Genomic DNA, 25,629 nt, shown 5'->3' with positions numbered 1-25,629 from the left:
GCCAGTACTTTGTAAATGTCTTTGGCTCAGTTCAATTCAATAATTTAATAAATAACACCCTAATGTCACCATGTGCATTAAAATTTAAATATTTAAAACACTGAGCAAACGACAAAAATCGAAGAACAAAAGTGTGTATATATATATATATATATATATATATATATATATATATATATATATATATATATATATATATATATATATATATATATATATATATATATATAAAATATTCGTTCTCCAGTCTGCAGCCAGGAGTCATGCATAATAGTATGATACAGACACTTTAATATAATAATGATGATAATAATAATAATAATAATAATAATAATAATAATAATGATTAAATAATAATAATATACTATATATAACTAATTGTAATGGAATTCTGCTTTATAGGCCACCGAACCTAACCTTGATCTACCTTTTCTGTCATTTTCAAATTTCACAGATCCAGCAATTCTGCACATGTCAAACCTCTAGAGTTACAGGGAGAGGAGACTCAGAATTAATGTAAACCGGAGGACTAATTCACTAAATCTTTGCCAATATTTATTTTAATACAACTGAACTCAAAGGTTCTTATATATACCCCATTGTGCAGTGTGATGTTTGTAATATCTTTATTAAAACATCATTATGCCATTAAATTTTAAATTAACATATTTATACTACAATTTTTCTGATTCAACTTTGTCTGAAATCTGTTACGAATAGCAAATCTTTGGGAAGATTTTTATGTAAAAATATACATTTTTATTATTTTCAAAAAATTTGATCACAAAACGTACTTGTTCCATAGTATTCTAACATAAATTTAATAATTAATTTGTAAAATAATGGCCGCATTAGGAAATGGGTTCAGCTAACATTTTGCCTGAGGAGCCTACTGCAATAATGCTGAGGTCTCTCTGTCACTGTAGGCAAGGCCGGATTATCCAATGGGCATTATGGGCACAGGCCCAGGGGTCCATGCTCACTCGGGGCCTACGTGAGGCTCACGTAGGGCAAACACCAGCAGTTTGGATGATAAAAGAAATGTACATAAAAGCCAGATAGTTACATCACAGTGCCTAGTGACCTATTAAACCTAAAATGGATTTTTGAACCAGGCTGTAAACATGTTTATGTCTGCTGTGAAGTTGGTCTTTTTAACATGGGAGTCTATTTGCTCTGTTTTGCAGCCAGCCGCTAGTGGAAGAGGGGGGAACTACAGTTTTACACAGGCTTCACTTTTAACCACCGAAGGCTCCGTCCATCTTTCATATACGATCCATGGTTGCTACTGGTACCACTGGCTGAGAGATGTTCGAAATGTCGTTTCACAGTGTATCATTCACAATTTTCACCATGTTGTGGTGTGTAAGGGGGGGCCCTGGAACACTCTGGGCCTAGGGGCCTCTGCACTTTTAATTCGGCCCTGACTGTAGGTCAGAGGTCAGAAGACGGCTCAAAAAGGAGTATTTTCCTTCCCACTGTCGCCAGTGTGTCGCCATCTCAGGATGGGAGATTGAGTTAGACCCTCCAACTCAATCTGTTGGTTTCCTTATATAGACTATTATGAATTGGCTTTCATTATGTTCTTTTTTTCCTGTCTGTAAAGCGTCTTAAGATGGCATTGCCGTGATTTGACATTATATAAAGGAAGTTGAATTGAAAGTTGAAGATCCAAATAAACAAAAACAATATCAGTTTTAGTTATTAAACGTGGCTGGTTTATAGTTAATAGTTACGGTATTGTTTTTAAATACCTTTGACCACTTCTTCCTTGTTTTATTAGAATGAATGGCTTCCAACTCAAAGAAAAACTCCAACTCCCATAATGCACCTGTACTAGTACAGTTGCGGTTCAGAGTTCAATCATTACAGTAAAAATAGTATATTCGCTGGTTGCAGCTTGTGTGCTTGACGGTTAAAAAAATAAACAACTTGGCGAGGACATAACACGTTACTCGGTTGGCACCACACCAACAGCTGGCACAAGAACCCCAAAATGCCCTTGTGCTAATCGAGCCCCGCTCTTTCTCTGTTGTCGGTGGATTTACAAGCGACGGCTAGCTGGGTGCTAACGTTAGCACGCTAGCCTGCCAGACGAGCACACAGCAGCTAACCTCATCGGACCGGGACTCTGAAGACTGCAGCAATGTTCGTGCAGGAGGAGAAAATATTTGCCGGGAAAGTGTTGAAAATACACATTTGCACCATGGACGGAACGGAATGGTTGGAAGAGGTCACGGAGGACACCACTGTGGAGAAACTGAAGGAGAAGTGCTTGAAACATGTAGGTTTTATGTTTGTTTGTGTCTAGCTCGTTTTTGTTTTTTTTCTTGTTTCATGTTTTTTTTTTTCTTCCTGTCACTCCTCTGCCTGAGGTGTTTGCAGCTTGCCCTGCCCTCTGTGTAAACTGTCAGTGTCAGTGTCACTAGCTTTGTATTTATAGTAACTGGGTAGACTTTGCTATTTATAATTTAGCAGGTTGGCTGCCCCTCTCTAGCATCAGCTTGCTAACAGTGTTTTTTCAGCTCCCAGTGGCTCGTCAGAAAGGCATGCTGATCCTTAGCCTTTCTATTATTACACACCTCACCTCTTTTCTCCTTCTATGGCATTTAGCATAAACTCTAAACATGTAATAGTTGAGTTTATGACTGTAGAGAATGTTCTTTAGATTCAGAGTTTTGTCTCAACCAGCAAAAAATAATTTACTACCAAATATATTCAGAGGATGTTCACAGAAAGAGAAGGAAATCATAATTTAAGGGTAAAGCTACAATTTAGAAAGCAAAAAGTAAGAACAACAATGAAAAGTGTGTGCATATCAAGCTGCGGGGTGACTTTGTGGAACAAGCTGGATGAAGATTTAAAGCAAAGCATAAACATAAATATATTCAAAAGGAGGTACAGAAATTTCATTTTGAGAAAGTACATGGATGAGGGATAAAAATATAAAAAATTATATAAGGAATAGTATAAGTAGATGGATATTTTTGTAATATTTTGTAGATATGGCTGTAAGTATATCTGTGTGGATGTGTTTATATGAATGGAGGTATATGGAAATGTGTGTGTAAGTGTAAATATGTGAATGTAAATATAGATAAATTGAATAAGTATGTTGTGACTTGCAGCAACAGAATGGAAATCTAGATAAGGAGAAAGGGGTGGGAATACCAAATAAGTGTACACTTCTTCCCACTCCTTTTTCAAACTCCTTTTATCGTCATAAATTGATTAGATTATCAAATTGATGAGGAATTATTATTGCTATTAATATTAACATTTGTGATTAATATTTTCTTAATTAGTATGTATATGTATGTATGTACGTGTGTGTACATACATATGTATGTATAGGTATGTACGTATACTTTTTCTTTTCTTATTTTCTTTAATTTGTTAAAAATAAATTAACTAACTAACTAACCCAGTCAATGGTTGTCATGTCAGGTTTTTAAGTTTAGTGATGCCTTGGACTAAAATTGTTAAAGATACAATTCCAAAAAATGTATCTGCTTCTCTTTTGATCATATAACCTTAGTTTAAGCCATTGGTAGTTTAAACTGCATTAATTTACTTATTCTCACATCTCTGAGATGTGAAAGTTATGCTATTTTTTCAAATATAATGCAACTCAGGTCCAAAAATGTTAAGACACCAGTGCAGTAATGCTGTTTAGGTCTTAATATATTCATCTTCCAGTTATGTTGTTAACAAGCCCCTGAAAGTGCAGGTATTAGTAATTGTTCCATTAGCCTATCTAATCCAAAAAGGGCCATCATTATGCTGCAGTAACAAAACATATATTTTAAGGATATGGAGGGAACTCCACAGTTGGCCAAAATAACATTTCAGCTCACTGTAAAAACATTGACAAACTTGTCATCATTTAAAAAAAAAAAAAAAAAAAATGCATACAATACTGTCTCCAACAGGAGATATTTACAGGAGACAGTAGTATAGGTGGTATAAAAAAAATCTATTCACAACATTGTCAGGCAAAGAGCACTCCAATAGAAATTTAATAACAAAAGTCGACTTTTAAAGAGAATCTACAACAAGAGCACATAGAGTTGATCCACAACCTTTTTTTTTTATAGTCATACAAGTAATTCTCAAGACTGTAGGAAAGGCTATATTTAATTTACTCACACACCTGAAAAAAAGTGTAAGCCAAGGATCCTCAATCCTGGTTCTCGAGGGCCGGTATCCTGCAGGTTTTCCCAAGTGTCCCTACTGCCCAGGATTGGGAATCCCGGGTCTAAGCTCTTCTCGCAAATATTTAGAGTAATCAACCTGCATCATAATGAATAAAAGAACAAAGTATGGTGAGAACTTGGAACAGATTCAGGGTATGTAACATTACCAGTAAATCATTTGGAAGCAGTGCAGTGGCATGGGTTTCAGTGGCTCGGGGTCAGTAATGTTTATTGATGATGTGACAGAAGATGAAAGCAGCTGGATGAAATCTCAAGCGTGCAGAGACATTTTCTCTGCTCATATTCAGCCAAGTGTCACAAATCTTACTGGATGGCACGTCACAGTACAGATACACGATGACACACAACATACTGTAAAAGCAAGGCTGTAGTTTTTACTAAATTATAAGTTAATATGTGGAATATTTTGCAGAATCAAAAATTGAAAGAGTCATATACCTTTATTATGTCTTTAACTTTTAGACTTTGATAAAACATTTAAATTTTTGAAACTGCTCACAAATCCCAAAAAAGAGCCCTAACATACTGGATACCAGTCATTTTAAACTCAATCCGCTCTTTAAACCCATACTTTTTATTAAGTAGTGCATAACATAAAAAATGTTTTGGAGCCATCTGAAAGCTTCCTGCTTTTAAACTGTTCAACAAGCAAGAAAGAAAAAAAAAATATTTTGAAGATTTCTAAGAAATCATGATAGATATTTGAAATGTCACATTTTCTAGTCATAATGACTTTTTAAATACTAATTATGCACAGCTTTGTTGTTCTTTTTGTGTCTCTTAGCTGCTGTTTTGTGCTCCTTTTGCAGTATGTACATGGAAGTCTAGAAGACCCCAAAACACTTACCCATCATAAACTTATACATGCTGCTACAGAAAGAGTCCTCACCGACACTAAAACAGTTGCTGATGAAAATCTCAAAGACAAAGGTATGTGTCGTGCTATTTGAGTTAGAATTTAATCCCAAATTATTTTAAAAAGATGTACATGTTGACAAGGTTTTGTGTCTCGTAGATGTTTTACTGCTTATAAAGAAAAGGCCGCCGCCAACTCCTCCAAAGATGGCAGATGTTAGTTCAGAAGAAAAGGTAAAAGCTTGATCATCTTTTGGGATGGAAGCAGAGTCAGAAAATATCTTTCTCATAACTGATGATATTTACCTGTTGTTCTGGATTTCCCAGAAAAAACAAGACAACAAAGCTCCAGACAAAGACGCTATCCTGAAAGCTACTGCCAACCTGTCTACGCGACACACTGATCGCACTGTTACGCAACACAACATCAGAGATGTAAGGAAATCTGAGGCCTGGCTTTAGTTCACAGTGTGTATTTCAGTGGAGAAAAATAATTAAATATGTAGTCAATAGTTTTGCAAAAGCATGTTTTTTAACTGTTTATAATTATTTATTCCTGCTTGTGTTGTTTCAGTTTCAAACCGAGCTTAGAAAAATCCTGGTTTCTCTTATTGAAGTCGCCCAGAAGCTTCTTGCCTTGAACCCCGATGCTGTTGAACTCTTCAAAAAGGCCAATGGTAAAATAGACAATTTCTTAAGTACTAATCTACATCACACTGCCAGTGTGGTTGTTTTCTGTTTAATATATTCTGTTTCCATCGGTTCTTCTGACCTCATCTTGTGTTGGATGGTTCAAATTAGTCAAGCTTTATAGGAGAAATGTGTTAATTTGATCTGTGGGTGCAGTCTGGAATACTAAGGCATAAGGAAAAGATGTATTAAAACAGAAGTTATAAAAATGACAGACTGGATTTTATTTAAAAAAAAGAAACCCAAATTACTGCAAATTGATTTAAATGCATTTTTGGAGTCATAGAATGACATGTTTTTTTTTCTTCTCATAGTTTAAGCATTTAAAACAAACAACCTACACAATCCCAGAACATCACACAACAACAACAACACACAATAAAAAGGGGTGGAAGGGTGGTGCATACTCATAGCTGACACTAAAATATTTAGCTGAGAAGCCTGTATCAGAAGGCCAGGTGATAAGCATGTCCATGCCTGCTTACATAAATATGTTCATATAGGTTCTATTATAAACCTATACATACATATATCTGCACACATACATATCTACATACACACACCAACTACATTTACATCTGCATACATAATATATACATACCCACGCAAAACTCTTTCATTTTAGTTACTAAATATAATTTATTTGCTTCATATCAAAAGCCCAGACACACACTCCCTCTATGTCAAACTGGAAACTGTCTCCCTGGTATGAAAAAAAAACTCACTTGACATCAAACCCTTTTAGTATCATTTAGCATATAATATTCCCACATGTTACTCGTAGGATATTGTTGTAATGATTGTGTTCTTGTTGCCAAGCTGTGGTTCGGCCAGTTAATGGTTTTGTGTGTCATAGCAATGTTGGATGAAGATGAGGAAGACCGGGTGGATGAGACAGCCCTGCAGCAGCTTACTGAGATGGGTTTCCCTGAGAGCAGAGCAATCAAAGCTCTTAGACTGAGCCAGTAAGGATTTTTTATAGACACCTTTCATTTTTATTTTCTTGATTTATTATTGTCACAATCTGTATCATTCAAAATTATCCCGAATAACTGGCTTTTTTTCTCTCATCATCCTATCTTCTAAAAGCATGTCAGTAACGCAGGCTATGGAGTGGCTGATCGAGCACGTGGACGACCCCTCTGTAGACTCACCACTTCCAGGACAGGACTCTTCTGGGGCGGCAGGAGCCACGGCAGCTGCCTCACCCGGCCCTTCAGCTTCAGCCTCAGTTTCAGCCTGTGGCTCTAACCTCCACCGCAGCCTCTCCAGCCAGTCAAACACAGACGAGAGCAGCAGGCAAGATGAACTCACAGAGATCTTCAAGAGGATCCGCAGGAAAAGGGAGTTCAGACCAGATTCAAGGGTGGGTGGTTTTATCTACTCTTTATTTGTTCAAATGAATCTCAGAGCACATACATTTATCTTTTCATTACTGTTTTTTTCCCCCATGATTCTTGCATGGCTCCACAGAAGCTGTTTATGTTACTGCAACCATATTGAATGTGTATGCCTGCAGGCTGTCATTGCATTGATGGAGATGGGCTTTGATGAAAAGGAGGTGATTGATGCTCTAAGGGTCAATAACAACCAACAAGATGCTGCGGTATGTAAACACATTTCCAGTAGTTTTAGTACAATCAGTGCCTGTTGTTAGGGATGCCCAGTAAAATAGCCTGATAGGATCATTCTAGAGGAAGTCTTCATTGGGATTTTTACTGTGTTTTCACGTAAAACGAGAAAAAAATGAGTTCTTTCCAGTGTTTCTTTCCCTCACTCTGTTTACAACCATGTGATTACCAAACCACAATGACAACAGTGTTTGTTTTAAATGAAACTTACCTCACATGTTTGTCTGGAGTCTGTCTGAGGGGGACATGAGCAAAACAAATGTAAACATGCAAATAAACACCAGTGTTACTGAAGAAAACACACTTTCCTTGACCTCTATGGTTTTACATATCAGGATATAATAATTAAAAAAAAAAAAAAAAAGGATGTGAAAACAGCTCTGATGAAGGGCAGAAACTAAATGCTTGACAGAAGGAATTTACTTTTACATGTTTAGATTCCTTGAGTATGTATTGTCAAAAACAACAATATGTTAAATTGGTTTCTGCTTTTGGTTTTTTTTCTGGTTTTTAGTGTGAATGGTTGCTAGGAGACAGGAAACCTTCTCCAGAAGATCTGGACAAAGGCATAGACACCAACAGCCCTTTGTTCCAAGCCATCCTGGAAAACCCAGTGGTCCAGCTGGGTCTAACCAATCCCAAGACTCTACTAGGTACACTTTCAACAAATTCAGTTGAAAACTCAGCATGAATAACCTTAAGAATGGTTGAACATGTGAGCTAAAAGGGTATTGATGAGAAAACAAAACGCATATCCAAGCTGAGTTTACATGCTGCTCTACAAATACATTTTTCCTTTTTATAGAAATGCATTTCCCAGCTGTAGTGAATTTTGAATCAGTGGATGAATTGAATCAACTGAGAAATTACACGTTTTAGTGAGCCCAGGCTTTCAGTAGAATAGCAAGAATGTCTGATTTAAACAACCTAAACAAAAAAAAAATCTGAAATAGTTGTTAGAGAATCTTGCTGCTATTTTATATACACATTTACAAACATCACCATATAACACCATCGTAGTGTATTTAATAGACCCTCCATCACACCCAGGCTCTGTTTGGGTGGCGGCTTCATATGGTTTGGCTGCGAGGAAAGAAATAGGATACATCTCATGAGTATGTTGTGTGTTTCTGTGCAGCATTTGAAGACATGTTGGAGAATCCACTCAACAGCACACAGTGGATGAACGACCCTGAGACTGGCCCAGTCATGCTCCAAATATCCAGAATCTTCCAGACCCTCAATCGCACATAGAGCCCTCTGGTGACCCCCTCCCCGCCCCCCCCTTGCGTGACTGTGACAGTCTGTATGTATGTGAATGGTTATACTGGGATATGCGTGTGTCGCTTTTGCTTTTTATCTCCTCCTTAAGACGACGCCAGATAAGTCAAAGTATGAATTCAGATGTTACGCTATTTATAGGAGTCCAGTAAAAACACTTATACAAAACAAATGTTAACATTATGATTACAGTAATAATATAAATTGACATTTAATATGTTTTTACATTTAAATGACAACAATTTATAAGTATGACAGATGTGATTTATTTTATATAATTTCTCTGAGCAGAAATGACATTAGACATCGATTTAATGTTTACACTTTGAAGAGAACGATTTTTGTATGATTTACAATATTTAATTACAATTTAGTCTGTCTCTTTAAGTTGTTACACTTCATCAATAGTGAATGTGTGGAAGCTTTCTGTCACATCTTTTGGGTTTCTTCTTTCCTTGTTTCCATCAAAGGAGCGACTTGTTGCCAGAATTGAGTATTGCTCTTTGAAAACAAGCTTTTAGACATGTTACCTCTCTCCGTTCACGCTCGTGAGGTCACTGTAAGTCACCCACCTCCCACTTCAAAGAGGAGAACACCCATCTTGTCCGGACATTTTCTTGCCTTTTTAGAGGAACTTTAAACTCTTAAGCTGTTTGTCTCCGTCATGATTTTACGAGAACATGTTTTATTAGGCTTGTGTGTGTATCGTCAATGTGCTCTTGAATGTCATATTATCATTGCGCCCATTAAGCACTTGTTCACCTCTATGAATACTGCTCACTGCAGCACCGAGGGAGGAGAAAGAAGGGTCTGTTTTCTGTCGGAAAAGACGATTGCAGGGCGGTAAAAGAAACTGAGCCTAATATAAGGGGTTTGCCTTTTTTAAAAAAAAAAAAAAAAATTGAATGATCAAGATGTTTGCTCACTTCACGTTGCTGAGGTGCAAGCATCTTTACACACACAAAGAAATAACAAGCTGAAATACAAGTATAACCAAACCAAAATGTCACTGTATTACCTGCCTTGTCATTATATACCCAGTTAAAAAGAAAAAAAAGTATTTCTGTGCAATAGCAAGGACTTCTGTTGACCTGTAGAGACATATATCTGATCTGAGTGTTAGAGATGTTTGAACTAAAATGGGTAGTTTACTATACAATATTAGCCTTTTGCATTGAGTCTCTGACTGCAAGATGGGAAACTTTGCCTCTACTAGTTGTACCAAGAGTTTTAAAAACAACATGGAGGGTGGTGTGTTTTGCCAAGCTTTTGAGTGTTTTTATTCAATATTTAAAATGTAGTATTATTGTGACTTTCTGCTCAGGGAGGCTGAGATTGTTTTTTCTTAACCTGTCATTACGGCAAACCCCTGTTCAACTCCTTGTAGTTTGACATTTGAAAATGGCTTTAACTAAACTGTGTAGAACTTTGCTTATGAAGAAGAGCACCACAAGAAGACATGGTTTCGTAAATGCAATATTTGAAAATATTTAAATGTTTTTAGAGAGAAGTGTCTTATTGCATTATTTATATTGAAAGCCAAACTAGCAACTTGATCTTATTTATAACATTTTTTAGCAAACCTTGAAGCTAATCTTCAAATGTGAAAAAAAGTAAACGCTTCAAATGTTGTTTTTACAAACCATTTTAAAGATTTGCTTATCAAATCAATGGACTCGGTGGATCACAGTGTGATTTTAAACGGTGCGACGTGTTTGAACAAGGGAGGAGTTTGAAACATCTCTGGAAGCCTCTCTGCACTTCGGTGGACCTTCATCGTAATATTGTGAAACAGACTTTGGGAGGTTGTACACTCAAGGGAAAACATCCACGGGAAATGCGGAATTCTTTCACAGCAGCCAGCAGGAACTGAAAGTCACAGATTTATTTTCACTCTGCTGTCATGCAGGAGTGTCCCAGATCAGCAACCTATGCAATACACTCACTGTTTGTTCAAACGGCCTCATGGGCGACTGGCATAAAAATCACTCTCACATTAAAGTTTTTTTTGTCGTTGTAGTCTTTGGATTCTGTTTGAACTCAGAGCTGATGCGGTAAAGGCTTTTTGGGAGCTGCAGACTAGTATATAGAAGCACATTAAGTCAATGAATTATGTGTACAGGATGCAATACAAAAATAATCTTTATATTTTTTTGTGCCTGGTAATCTGTTCTTAACCCCTATTTAGATTTCATGTCTTTGGCCTTTTAATTTTCTAAACATTTACTAAAATTACTGTGATGTACGGCACATATGCTAAAAAAGTGTTTTTTATCCATCACACTGTTTCACATTCACACCTGTGCTGTTTAGGACCAGAGGTTGATTTAAAACAAGTGAAGATGTTCGAAAGTAGTAAACGTTTTGCTTCGTACCTCAACTCTACCCTCTCATTATGGGGATTTATGATCTGATTTATGAGGATTTAATGAACTGAACAACCCTGTCTACTGTTTGATGGATGTCCACACCAACCCCGTCCAGTATGTGGGAACATTTGAACAGCAAACTACGTGAGGTATAAGAAGTTTGTACGTTTGTTAACTTTATATATATAGACATTTTCTCTTTTTCATGAAATACTATTAAATCTGATGCACAGATTCATTTAAATATTTTTAATACTTCTAGCACCATAAGTTGGCAATTGCTTTCATTAAGCTGGGGTCAGTTCACAGCTGGACTGCTTAAAGAAAGGTAATTTCACCATATAAACCATACAATGCAGGAGTATAGTGTCTGATGAGCTAAAAGTAACAGCAGTTTAAAAAAAAAAAAATGCATCATTGAGAGAAATGGGTAAATATTATTTGATAGTCTAAAATGTTGTGACAACTGGGCAAACAATGCTCTGTGACACCACTCGCTCAGGTTTCTTGCCCTTCTAGTCAAACTTGCACATCTTCTGTATTCTATTGCTGCTTTTTTTTTAAATAAGACAAAATGTTTTGTAATTTTAATGGTTGTAAGCATTAATATTTTTACCAAATAGTTTTACAAAGTTGATCTGAATAGGATGTGTACACAAATATTCCTGTTTATCCCCCTGGCTTCTGTTTTTTTTTTTTTTTGTTTATATTTTAAGGCAGGTTGCCAGAGCCTCAGGTGTTTTCTAGGAAGGTTTTTTTTTTTTTATATCACACCTTTCTGCTGCTCTGACAGGTGACTACCTTCTCTCCATGATGCCTTGATCTTAGGCTCTAACTTTTTTTTTTTTTTTATATAGTAAATGCCAACTTGTGTTGTTTATCATCTACCAAACCAACCCTGGATCCCTGTTGCTTTAGTGCACATCATCGTCTTTGTCTCTCGCTATAATATGCAATTCATATCTCCTAGCACATTTTTAGAAGGTAATTTGTCTCTTCGCATTGGAAAAGGGCCTCACAGGCTCCAAGTATTGAAGTTTTTTTGTGTTTTGTATACATACATGTATGTAGCAGTTATAATGAGCATTTGTGCACAAAAGAAGGATGCAGCCTGTGACTTAGAGAAGACTGGTACATTTTAATTTGATTTCCCAGTTTGTGTTTAAGGATGATGAGCTGAGAACATTTAGAGTATATTTGAATGTGTAGATTTCCTATCTGACACCGGCATAATTTTGTACTTTACAGTATTATACATAAATATTACATTCAAGGCCGGATTATCCAATGGGCATTATGGACACAGGCCCAGGGGGCCATATGGGGCCCACATATGGAAAACACCAGCAGTTTGGACATAAAACAAAATGTACATAAAAGCCAGATAGTTACACCACAGTTTCCAGTGTGTTGCTACCATAGACTGTATATAGAGATGGACGTAGCCTCCGTGACGTCACCCATAGGTTTCTGAAGAGCTGAATTGAAGCTCGGTGGGCGGTTCCTACTATCGCCATATTGGCAGGGGCATGCGCATTGTCTTGCCCGAAAAATACATATATGGGCAAAGAGGTGGAGCTGAGAGGGGGGCTGTGAGCGTCATGGTGGATGATTGACATCGAGCGAACTCCGAGCTTTCTGTAGCTAAGACCTTATCAAGCTAACCCGGAGATAACAGAAGCTAACCAGTTAACAGAGGTAAGCGGGCTAAAGCTAAGTCACGTTGTTAACCAGCTAAAAACCGTGGTTTTTCTACGTTCTTCTTACTTGAAGTGGAAGATCGGTACCTGTCAATCAAAAGGACACGCCCCTAAATATGCTGAATTTTGAGATTAAATTTTTTTTAAATAGGCGGGTTAGAAAAAAACTCACTCCCCCACAGTTGTCATGAAAGTAAACCTGACCTATTAAACCAAAAATGTATTTTTTAACCAGGCTGTAAACATGTTTATGTCTGCTGTAAAGTTGGTCTTTTCAACATTGGAGTCCTTGGGGATTTGCTCTGTTTTGAAGCCCCTAGTGGAAGAGGGGGGAACTACAGTTTAACATACTTTCACATAGGCTTCACTTTTAACCGCCGAAGGCTCCATCCATCTTTCATATACAATCTATGGTTGCTACTGGTACCACTGGCTGAGAGATGTTCGAAATGTCGTTTCACAGTGTATCATTCACAAGTTTCACAATGTTGCGGTGCGGAAGGGGGGCCCACTGGAACACTCTGGGCCCAGGGGCCTCTGCACTTTTAATCCGGCCCTGATTACATTGATTGCACATCATGAATACTGCATCACATCAAGTTTATACCGCATCTCACCACTAGATGTCGTCATCGTTGAATGAAAAAGGCGTGACATTCCTGTGTGGACCATTCACAAGAAATAATTCAGTTGTTTCCTTGACGGTTTCTGGAAGAAAAATATTAGTGTACAAAATGTATGACTTAACTTATAATTACCCCTTTTTAAAAAAAGAAAAAAAAAGAATAATAATGTAAATATTGGCAGAAAGTTGATCTGCCGCTGTTACTATTACCAGATTGGAAGGTAATCACGCCTGCGCAGTAGGCTCATTTAGGAAGACTGGGATGAAAATTACGTTTCCACGAGCAGAGCGCGAGCACAGCGGAGTCGCAAAAAGAAATGTGTCTATCTTATTTAACATGAACTGTCTCATACAAAGATAGACTTTTGAACAGAGGAGCAGCTGTACGTCGTCCTTTTTCATTGGAGAGCTCACATCATTTTTTGCCTGGATATTCTTCCGCTGTTTAGCGGTTGCCACAGGCCGCAAATCGGGTTCTGTTGCTGGGAGGAGACCTCAGACTAGCCTCCTTGTTAGCATGATTAGCTGGCTATGATGCATCGCTTTGGCTGGTGTATTTTGGACACAACGAGGCTGGTCCTTGGTTAAGTGTTTACCCTGAAGGGACAAAAGGGTGACTTGGAGAAACACCATTCAAGGTAATGTCTTGCTGAGTGGCTAGCGTCATCCGTGGGTGCAGTGAATGCAGTGTACTTGCTGAGCTAATGCTTAGCTTGCCTTAGTCATTTGCATGCATGGCCGCATTGCTAAAACAATTTTAGGGAAAATTTCCGTGTCAGATAACGGAAAACATGAGGTTAAGTCACACAAAAACGCAATGGCTAAGTTGTATTTAGTGTAGGAATTACCCAGCTTGTGTAGCAAGCCAGTATTAGGCCATTTACAGTGATATGATGGGAGAATGATGTTGTTCAGGTGATGCTACAGGTTTGTTTTACAATTATTAAAGCAAATGATGGAAAACATGGATTTACTGTTTTCTGGGTTTTTAAGAGCAACAGCTTTAAGGGATTGTAGGATCGTAGCCTTTTTTTTTTTTTTATAAGCAGTTATCTGCACTTTCTCTTCATCATTCTTGTTGTATGGAGACATTTTGCTCTAGACATGATAACACTGTTAACAAATAGATTTAACTAAAAACCTGTCTAAAGCTAAAAACCAGAAATCAGCCTGACTGGAAAATGAATACTTAAAGTCTGAACTTAATTTCATATATTAAAAAACCCCCACCAGACTAATGTTAGACACTGTCTACGTATTGAAAACAGATTATATGTTTAATAGTTACCTATAGGGCTGTGATGATATGCTTTTGTCCCAATTTCGATTTAAATTGCGATTCTCACAATTCTTCAATATTGCTGATTTCTGTAGATTAAAAACAAAATAGATGTATAAAACTTTATTTTGCTCGTCATTTTTCTTGATTTCAATGAGGAAAATAAACAACCTAATAGCCAGACCATCATTATGCTGCTGTAATGCCCAAGAAGACCAGTTAAAGGATCAATAAAAATAAAAAAATGACAAAATTTAATAATGGATTATTTTTATTTAGTTAGAGAAAAAAAATCGATTTTAAAATTGTGAAGCAAAAAAATCCCAATTTTTGATTTTTCAATTCGATTTTCCCACCCCTAGTTACCTAGCTCATAAATACATTGAATCTCCCAAGACAAACTCATAACATTTATGATTTGTCAGTCAAAAAAAGCTGCAGCAAGAGCTAGAAGTGACAGGACACAATGGTTTATCATTTTAAAAGAGGTCACTGAAATTACAAATGACTGTCTCCGAGTTGTTCTGACCCAGTTTTGCTGAATGGTTTTAAATAGTCTTGCAGCTTTGAATAGTTTGTTTTATTAACTATAATTACAGTTCATCAGATTTCATTTCTTCCACATGTAACAAAACAGTTTTAGTTCTCAAATGTTAAAGATTAGACCAACACCAGATCGTATATTTAATTTGTGAACTAGTACTGCATATTATCTGCTTTCAACAATACATATAATTACTAGAAGCATCCTCCAGGAGGGGTTTTCTTAACAATAGCTTCACTGTTGGTTTATTTAAATAGCAGGTACTGCAGAGACATTGTCTCCATAATGACACACGTCTGCAAAGATGCCAGTTGTATTAAACACCACATTCAAACCCATGTGACCAATAACATAACATTTAGGAGCATCACTGAAGACACTGTTTTTTACAGAAATTGAACAAACATCTGATTCAGTGGAACTCTAATTTAGTCATTTATTGAGTTGCTTTAATAAAACATTCAGACAATCACAAGCTATATTAATGGTTATTGCAGCTCAGCAGATTATAGATTGCTCATAATCAGTTGTTTGGCTGTGTTTCTCAGTTTGCAACACCTTCTGTATAATTTTGACTTTAACAGTATTTTTACTTTCATTATTTTTGAAGGATGGATGTTGATTTGTGTGTTGGTGGGGACAGTACCAGAAGAAAAGTGGATTTGGCTGCAGCTTCAGAAGGCACAATGGATGTTGTACCTTTGGAGATGTATGACTCTGCCCGAGCAAAAATAGCTGCCAACCTGCGGTGGTTGTTTGCCAAAGCCTATGGCATTGGTAAGTAATCTAATTTGCATTTGTCCTACAGAAACTGAGACAATTTTCAGATTTTGAGAATTTTTTCTCTGTTTTTTTGTTGTTTTGTTCTTGTTGGAGCGACCATTCTTTACACAGTGACAGTCAGCAGATTGTACAGTGTTTCTGCTGACAAACTTCGACAGCAAACACCCAAGAGAAAGAAAAATATTTCTGAATGTGTGCACTTTAGCCTACTGTAAGACCCCCTTGACACTTGGCAAGTCACGCCTCTCTCACAGACTTGCCAGATTTTTCCATTTATGTTGGATGGCCAGTAAGATTGAGCCCAGTTTAGGGTGAGTGACAGGCACTGAGGATTAGGCTATATTTGTTAGACTGCTCTCAGAGCATGGAAAACACTGATGTACACTGCCAACGACTCCCACTCCTTGATAAGATTGTATCCGCATTAGTAAGTGGGCCTTTAGACCATATTTCTCCATGTTGTTTGTGTAATAGTTGAGTGGAATAAAACTCTGGGTTGAGAAGCATTGTATGAAACTTAAGACAACCTCTGTAGAGGCTGTAGAAAACTTGGCACCATGACTACAAAAGCTCTGTAATTATCTTTAATTCATTGAGTTTATTGCTCTTAATAATAAAGAACTATAGAAAATGAAACTTTTTAACTCTTAATTACTACCTGTTTTCTGTGCCTAACTATGCATATTCCCCACGAGGAACATATGTGGAAATCTTTTCTATAATTTTTCTATTTTTTAACCAAATTCCTGACCTTGTTTTTTAAACAGGACATTTTGAAGGTTTGGCAGGTGATTAACCCTCAGCTGCTAAAATCTGAAAGATTACATCACAGAAAAGAGGATAATTTTGACTGAAAGGCTGCTAGTTTACCGTGCACTGCAAGGTGTCCTGTTAAATGGATTGAGCTGAGTCAGCTGTCTGACGCCTAAGTCCTGGTATTCAGTACTTTGCATGTCTGTTGCATCAGTGTGGTCTTTGGTTAAATCTGTCGTTATCACGAAACCTCATTCAAGCCTTCTTTTGTAACCCTGTGGTTTCATTCATGTCTGTGGTCATTACACTGATTTCCTAATGCCACTGAAGCATTCACTGTAAAGCAGGAGTTTTAATGGTAATCCAGTTTATGGATAGACAGCTGCTGCCTCCTTTGCATTTGTTTTGTGTCCAGTCTTTTCCCCAGGAGCTCGTTATTAGGTCTTCTTTTTTTTTTTCTTTCTCTGAGCCCATTCGGAGGAATTTGCTTGCTCTTGTAGCTGTCTTATCAGCGTGGACCCTCACTAATGATGCAGGCTGAGAGACGGAGAAGACTTTTTAGTACAGACAAAATGATACACATGAATTTGGCTGGATATGTTATTTCAGTAGAAATGAGCACCAAAGCTTCAGTGGTCCAGGGGGAGGAAACTCTCAGGTGCAGCTATGGTTATCTTCCTCCCGAAGGGACATAATAAATTAGGCTGATTTTATCCCCCACCCTCCCACTGCACTTTATGGTGTCTGCTACAATGCTGTTATTGTTTTCGTATGGATTGTGTATTGTCACAGTGACTTGAACACAGCTGATCGTCTGCATCTCTAGTGGAAATTAATTATATTGTGTTGTTGTCAGGATTCATCTGTGTGGATTTTTTTTGGGGTCTTTTTGATTTTATATGTTAGTATTTATATGCATGCTCTCCATGTGCCAGATCTACTCCCAACCTTAGCGACAGACTCAACACTACAACCTTTGCTCCACCCTACCTGTGCTGCACATGGCATGAAGCTGGTCCTGGTTGGCTGACTTTGCTGTATGACATCCTGGCTCTTGTTCTCAGACCCTATTCTAGTGCTCCACCCTATCCCAGTTAGTAAATTTTTCAGTCTGACTGGGTTGCAGGAAGGCGGGGCAGCTGCCACATGACATCAGTGTCTGTGGAATGAAGTCAAACGTGAAGACGCGCTTCGCTGAGACCCCTTTTGTTTTCATACACAAATACACCTACTGTCCCAGTGTGTGTATATACTCAGACACAGGATTCCAGAAGTGACCCAGACGGATGGATGTTTGGCTTGTAATGCAGTGATGTTTGTGGATTGCAGAAAATAGAGCACCTGAGCAGCAACAGGTTCTGTTCTAAGCGATGCATCACTAATTGTTTTATGTTTGCCAGTTCATGTACATTATTCTGACAACAGACTTCTTCTGTGCATTAGCAGGATGATTTAATGCACCAATCCAAAGGCCTTTAAGAGCTTTCTAATTTGCATCAACACATGACATGCTTTATGATAAACTGAACTAAGCGGGCTGCACTGTGGCCTAACATCAAGAAGGTTTGCATGCTCTACCTGTGTATCTGTGGGTTGTTTCCAGGTACTACGGCTTCCTCTCGCTGTCCAAAGACATGCATGTTAGGTTATTTTGTCACTATTTTTTTCCTGTGAGGGAGTGTGAATGGTTGTTTTTCTCTCTGTGTTTTCCTGGTGATGGACTTCTCGACTAGTCCTAGTCCTGCCTCTCACCCAATGATTACTGGGATAGGTTCCAGCTTCCCCACAACCTTTAATTGGAACAAGTGGTTAAGAGAATGGATGGATGTGAGCTATGCACAGAGAAATGCAGTCTTCAAACAACTCTTCTATCAGGACAGAGAAGGTCAAGTCCTGACTTTAGATGTAGAGCAAAGGAGCTTCAGTTTAGCAAATCCAACCTGTGAAAGTAAATATCTGGTTGTTGTTCTGCTGAAAATATTCTCACAGAAAAAAGCATCAAACAAAACAGAAAACATAATATTTCTCAACCCATGAGTTCTTTCCTTTCATTTTAGTTGTTATTATAACTCACCAACCAGCTGGAGGACTCTTCCTTCCTGTTCTCTAGCATTTCCAAACGCTTGCTGGCAAGAGGCTCCCTTCATCCCTTTAGACACTAAGAGCACATCGCATACACATCATTTAGTGATACTGAAACCCAGGCAGCGTTGTAAACAGATTTATACAAAAAGGATTTTTGTATCATCACACCATTTGGCGCTGTTTGTTGGAGAGGCTTTGTGGTTGACTGCAGACCTCTTTGTGTGGTTTACGTTGTAATATAAACTCAGTTGAGCTTGCTTCAGCTCAGCTGCTTTGTTCCATGCCTTTATTTGGTTGTGGTTTCTTGTTTTAAGAATGACTTCATCCAAAGCAAGAGAATCACCTCTGTAGGTCGCTGTTTTTCTTTTAGGGTTTTTTTTTTTTTTGCTCTAACATTGTTCAGCTAATGCTGGCAAAGTTCATACTGTCACCTGAAGAGTTTGCTCTGATTAAGGACTTGGATTAGCCTAGTTTACTGTTGAGGGAGTGTGCCGTGACTTGTAATTACAAGCCTATGTTTACCTAAAGTAAACTCAAACTGATGCATGTATGTATTCGTACTGCAGAAATGTAGAATGAGGCAGGTGGTGAAAATAAAGGTATTTTTGCAGGCACCAACATTTTCCTCCTTCCTTTTGCAGTTTTTTTTTTGTTTTTTATGGTAAATGGACTGTACTTATGTAGCGTTTTTATGTTGGCCACTCAAAGTACTTAAACTGCATGCCACATTCACCCATTCACACACACACTCATACACATTATGGGGCAAAAATATGGGGAAACCTAAAATCAATCCACCGACCTTCTGGTTGGAAGAAAACCTTACTTCCTCCTGAGCTACAGCTGTCTCAGTTGTCATACTGGAGCTAATCAGTGTATAACTTTTACAGTATCGGGTTCATGATTATAGATTTACTGATAGAAGTGTTGTTGTAAAAATACGTCCTGGTTGGTTGGGTTTTGTCGATTAAATACAATGTAGAAATGGTTTATTTTAAAATTTCTTTGAATCCTGAGCTGATCATTTTAAAACAGAGGAAAAAAACCTCTCGCTAACTTGGATTTCCAGCTGCCTTTAGCAGTCTGCCATTTAAAACATAAATAATACAGGAACAGTGAAAATAAAGAAATAAACAGTGTCATATATATTTGAAATTAAAAGCAGACCATTTCATACTGATCACTAAAAAAATACGAACGTCAACAAATCAGTCATAATTGAATAACGACACTATCTGTCAAAAAGTGGGTTTTTCATTGGGCTTTGCACTGTAAGCTAAATGTTTCTGTTAGGCAAATGTTTTAAATGTTTGTTAGGCAAATGTTCATGTCATTTAGCCAAGTTGCTGCACTGTCACCCTAATTTAAAAGTAAAATGGTAAATGGTCTTGTACTTACATAGCACTTTTCTAGTCATGCAGACCACTCAAAGCGCTTTACACAACTTGTCACATTCACCCATTCACAAACACACTCATACAACAATAGGCACATCGGGGGGCAGCTTGGGATTCAGTGTCTTGCCCCAGGACACTTCGGCATTTTTTTAGTCAGGGGAAGCCTGGAATTGACCTCCCAACTTTCCAATTGAAGGACGACTGCTCTACCTCCTTAGCTACAGCCACCCAAGAATACAAAGCTGATATTTTCCCTGCAGATGAGGAAGCTTGCATCCATTTTTTTTCCTGTATAAACTTATTCCAATACAGGGTTGTGGGGGACTGAAGCGTATCCCAGCAGCTCTTAGGCAAGATGCAGGATACGTTCTGGACATGCCGCCTGTCTTTTAGAGGGCTCCGGTGAAACATATTTTATGTATTTCCTCCTTTGACTACAACCTTTTTATGGCTGCTTTACAGGTTGAAGAGCCGTCACCAACATTGACGCTTCAGTTTTGTTTTGTTTTTTTAAACCAAAAGAAATCAATGAAGGATGGCTTCATGTGTTTGTTTGAAGGGAAACATTCTTCCACTTCCTGCCATACTTTCCCACTATGCCACTCCTTACCCACAACTCGCTTAGGGCAAAAGCAAACCAAACACGACATGCAAATATTGTGTAACTGTTTTCAGTCTGTGCTCAAGCTGCAGTCTTTATAAAACAGAAAATATTGAAGGATTTTTACTTCACTTAATTGTGGTGCTTGATAGTAACATTAATTGTGGAATCACGTAATCCCTATTTAGAAGTTAGGTTGAGTATGGGCCAACGCATACAAAACGGTGCATACTTCTTTTAGAACAACTCATGGTTTATTTAATCAATCTCCTCCTTACAGATCATATTCCAGAGGATTTAAGGGACCCGTTCTACACAGACCAGTATGACCAAGAACACATCAAGCCACCCGTCATTCGCCTGCTGCTGTCCTGTGAACTTTACTGCCGAGTGTGTGCCCTCATCCTCAAGACGGAGCAGGCAGCCTCTCTTCAGTCCCACCTGTCAGTCATCCAGGCTTTGTCCAGGAAGGGTATTTACGTTGTGGAGAGTGATGATACGCCTGTGACAGAAGAGGACCTGGCTTGCATGCCCATCAAAATGGTGAGTGGTTGTGTTTGAGGTTGCATTCACTTCAGGCTACTCTGCTAAACTAGGGGGGTGTTTCCATGCAGACTGAGATGATGTTCATGCTGACCTTTGGTCGAATGAGCCAAACCTTTAGAATAATATATCGACTCATGCACTGCACTAGTATTTACCAAAAGAGAGGACAAGTTCTGCGTGAAGAAGAAAAACGTTTCCTAAGCATGGAGCACAAAGCTATAGCTGTTTTGGGTTTTTTATTTTGTCTTATGCAGGTATACTGCAGAAATGCACTGCAACAATGTACGCAGTATGAACAACAGATGAGGCAGAGGACCCTTAACACCATCGTTATGTGTTTACCCATTATGCCAAATGCAGGAAGTGACTTATTGTAGTCCTAAATCTAGCTTTAAGCACAAGTTGCCACAACATTATTGTTCATTGCGTGTAACATCAGTAGCTCTGCCCTCCTCTGACGTTATCTTGCTGTTGTGAAATCAGTGGAACTAGGTGATGGGTTTTATCTTTATCTGGCAGCGCCATCAGTCTCTTCCTAAGGCTTTTAGACATTTAGAACGTGCTACTATGTTAGCTATGGGTAAGCTTTAGATTGTCATGAAATTTAATTTTTCTTTTTATCACAATGTTTTTACTATTCTAAAGTTTGCATAGCACAGATTTGAACGTACTTTACCGCTTTAAATTGTGGAGGAGGCCTCAGATCATTTGGCTGCACCCTTATCATTTCCATTCAAATGACAAAGCTGGAATTTGACTGTCATGCAACTTGAATGAGGACTCATATTGCAGCGGGGCTGTGATTTGAGTGTGGATATGAATGGTATTTTACAGTGGCAGTGTTGTATGTAGCTTGTCTCTCAGGGTTTTGGCTACATTTAACCTTATGTACTTTGTAAACATGACACCACTAATTTGTTAAGAAATCTCTGAATGAAATGAATAATTCCAGAAAACACTGTTGAAAATATTTTTTCTTGCCATGCTCATAGCCAAACATTAGAGCTAATGCATGTTTTTACAGGTCGCTTTTACGGTAACACTGAGCCGTAGTAATGTTTTTTACAGTACTTTTAATTCAGTTTCAATTAGTGCCACTTCACAACAATGTTGTCACAGGGCACTTTACAGACACATAATTTTAAACCAATTCATACAAAGCCTATGATAGAAACCAACTGATTGCATCGAATCATGACTTTGATCCAATCCCCCATCCTGAGCTGCACGCGGCGACAGTGGGAAGGAAAAAACTCCCTTTTAACAGGAAGAAAATCTCTGGCAGAACCCGGCTCAGGGAGGGCAGCCATCTGCCTCGACTGGTTGGGGTGGAGAAGACAGGAAAGACAGATCAACATGTACAACTGCACTTATTCAGGAAGACCTGCAGAAAAAAGGAGAAATAAGTTAGAGATGACAATATTGGCATATATTTATACATTAATACATTAGAGAAATAGAGCGAGGTACTTCTCAGTGCATCAGGTAACATCCCCATTGCTACATAAGTAATGGATGGCTAGACTACCCATAAGTATAAGAGCAATGAGCATAACCTGGACAGTTGGGTCCCGTACATGCACTCAGGAGATGCTCATATCCTAACTATAAGAATCATGGAAAAGGAAGGTTTTCAGCTCGATCTTAAAGGTGTGGGAACACACTGTGGGAGCTGGTTCCATAATAGAGGAGCCTGATGGCTAAAGGCCCTTCCTCCCATAGTACTCTTTGAGACTCTGGGAACCACCAGTCAACCTGCAGTCTGAGAGCCAAGTGCTCTGTTTGGAATATAAAAGACGATGCTGTCAGACATGTATACATTTCATTGTGTAAACATTTGGCAGGTGAGAGAAATTCGTTTTCATTACTAATAACTAACTTTGATTTTATTTGTGGTTTCAGATGACTATTGAATTGATTGAATCTGTAGGTATTTAGGTATTGGTAAACTGTGAAAAAATAGAAAACTTTATTTTTTTACATCTATCCCGAGTTTATTGTTCATACGAGATTTCTGAGCTCCAAATATTTCCAGTCACCAGTCTATTTATGTCTGCACGTCTAAACTTCCAGGATCGATACTCTGGGGAGTGATCTCCACCTAGTACATGTTGGCAGTGCTTAGCAGCTTTAGCTTAGTAGTAGGTGTTAGCCTGTATAGCTGGACCGACACGCTATAATGTTGTGTGATGAGTTCCTTTTAGTGTTTAGTTCATTTGCCACTGTGTGGTGCTCATACTGAATCCAAACACAAAGCTGCCCCCCATTACTTCATACCCTGACAATTTTAATTAAGGCTGCTGGAAAAACATTACTTCATTGTCAGTGTTTGCTAAATGAGGGAACGGGAACGTTGCTTTGTGCATGTCTGAAACTGTTATTCCACAGCTAGTATTAATATTTGTGTAGTTTGGGTTTATTATTTTATTATTATTATAGTATGAAAAGCTTTATATTTTTCACTTGGATATCATTATTTTTGCTCAGAAAGACCTTGGTTTTAATGTATCTCCTAAGACCATCTTCTTAGCTGCTATTTTAAAATGTACAACTAACTCATAGTTGAATAGATAGTTTATTAGTTATCAGCTCAGTCAAAATCTTTTACTTTAATCCTCCATTTTAACTGTTAAGTGATATTGACCGTGCTTGTCCAACACTGCTTTTAATTCAGCTTAAAAATACAAAGATAAGACTTTAGGTAGTGGTCCCACATGATGCCCATTAAGTGCATGACCTCTTTATGTAGCAATGCGGTCCTGTAGCTCCCAGTTTCACTTGGAGCACTTCACACAGTATGGGATGAACACTGTCACCTACCGGCTTTCTTGTCTCCCCCATCTTTCTTCCTTTCGTAACCTTAGTAACCGGCGGTATTGTCGATCAGGCCTTCCCTACTGCAGGCTGGCTAGTAAATTATGTGCGTCTGCTTTTCCTGCTCGCAGCCTGACAAAATAATCCACGCGGGCCTGTGTAAGCAGCCAGACACAAAGCACTGTGAGAGGAGCGAAAATCCTGTGCAGGACACCGCTTATCTCTGATAATCTGTTGGAACCCCCTTCTTCATTTGCTGACTCCACATAGTGTTTCCATAGAAACATGCATTTTTCCTATTTTGAACGTGTATCTGTATGTATAAATTAAGGAGATCCTCTACTTGCAGACAGACCCTCTGCACCTTGTCTGACTTGTATTGGGGCATCAGCTGGAGCTTGTAAAACCTGGAAGCTAGCATCTCTCCTGGGTCAGCTGTAACTGTTTTATTGTATGTGTGTGCATGGTCCCAGTGTGCACACAGCGCTGGGGGCAACCTGCTCCCCCATGAGGTTGCTTGCTACGCTGATGAAGAGCAGATTGAGAACAAGTGCAACATTCTTTTATAGAAACCCATTTGGGTTACTTGAGCACCACTGACACTGAAATATTAAATAGTGTGTAAATGCTAGAAGTTTTATTTATCTGTAACACTAAGTTTCAGTGTTTGGTGATGCTTCTCTTCCATACAGTTATGGCAAACTTTAGCATTTGTTTCTGTGTTATCAGGTTAAAAATGTTGCTTTTTCTGCTCATTTGTCAAGACTAATTCTGGCTTCACACCACAGTTTTGTTATATTTTGGTAATATTTGACCAATAAGTTATTTACAACTTGCTGTTCTTTCATTTTTGCCTTTGTGTTGTTTTAGTTGGACTTTAAATTTTTTGTCTGAAAATTTAAAAAGCTTGTTTTTATAGTTACATTACATCACAAAATATTTTAAAGCCAGTCCTGATCCAGTGTTGAAAGTGTTATGTGGAAGCTTGGCACCTGCAGAGTATGCTGCTGGATTAGTGTTTATTTATTCTTTTTTTTTTTTTTTAAATAAAAAAACACATCATGTTTATCTCTTTTTTGGGGGGGGGGGCAAACGATGCTTTCATTTTCTTAGATCTGCTTAATTAATTTAGTGAACACAGCATAACTTAAAGTGTTGTGACTGTACTGTAGGTTATGCTGTGTTCAATAAATAAGATTAATACCTGCATTTTGGTAAAGTGGGTTAATCCTGAAAAGAAATGGCTGAACATCCCATGGTGAGCAGAGATCAGCCAGGCTTAAATAAAAATCATTTGGCCCACATAAATATTCTCCCCTAGAAACAAAATATCTCTGTATACCAGTAGCCTTCCTTTGTGCAGATCAGCTGAGTTTGATCAGTCTGTATTGTCTGCATCTTCTACAGGATAAGAATAATCTTCTAAGATTAGTTTGCATTTATTTGGGAATATATGTTC

At 38.1% G+C, this 25,629-nt stretch overlaps 2 protein-coding genes across 4 annotated transcripts in view; both read left to right on the top strand.

Annotated features, from left to right (window-relative positions):
* Nucleotides 1-1,863: 1,863 nt before the first annotated feature.
* Nucleotides 1,864-10,693, top strand: ubac1 (UBA domain containing 1). The gene is made up of 10 exons (XM_079251380.1): nt 1,864-2,284; nt 5,027-5,147; nt 5,233-5,306; nt 5,400-5,507; nt 5,647-5,749; nt 6,619-6,727; nt 6,852-7,128; nt 7,282-7,368; nt 7,908-8,046; nt 8,532-10,693. The coding sequence occupies exons 1-10, from the start codon at nt 2,147-2,149 to the stop codon at nt 8,645-8,647; spliced, it is 1,272 nt and encodes a 423-aa protein (XP_079107506.1). The 5' UTR covers nt 1,864-2,146; the 3' UTR covers nt 8,648-10,693.
* A 2,947-nt stretch (nt 10,694-13,640) lies between these two features.
* camsap1b (calmodulin regulated spectrin-associated protein 1b) overlaps nt 13,641-25,629 on the top strand; it is a 28,898-nt gene continuing 16,909 nt past the window's right edge. For all 3 annotated transcript variants that reach the window (XM_079252060.1, XM_079252059.1, XM_079252058.1), the window contains exons 1-3: nt 13,641-14,006; nt 15,802-15,968; nt 21,091-21,353. In XM_079252060.1, the coding sequence (XP_079108186.1) occupies nt 15,803-15,968; nt 21,091-21,353 (429 nt within the window). In that variant the 5' untranslated portion in view covers nt 13,641-14,006; nt 15,802. The remainder of the gene's footprint in view (nt 14,007-15,801; nt 15,969-21,090; nt 21,354-25,629) is intronic.

Source organism: Telmatherina bonti (assembly GCF_933228915.1).
Source record: "Telmatherina bonti genome assembly, chromosome: 13".
Lineage (NCBI taxonomy): Eukaryota > Metazoa > Chordata > Actinopteri > Atheriniformes > Telmatherinidae > Telmatherina > Telmatherina bonti.
Note: the sequence above shows the minus strand (reverse complement) of the source record. Positions and strands in the feature narration are given on the sequence as shown.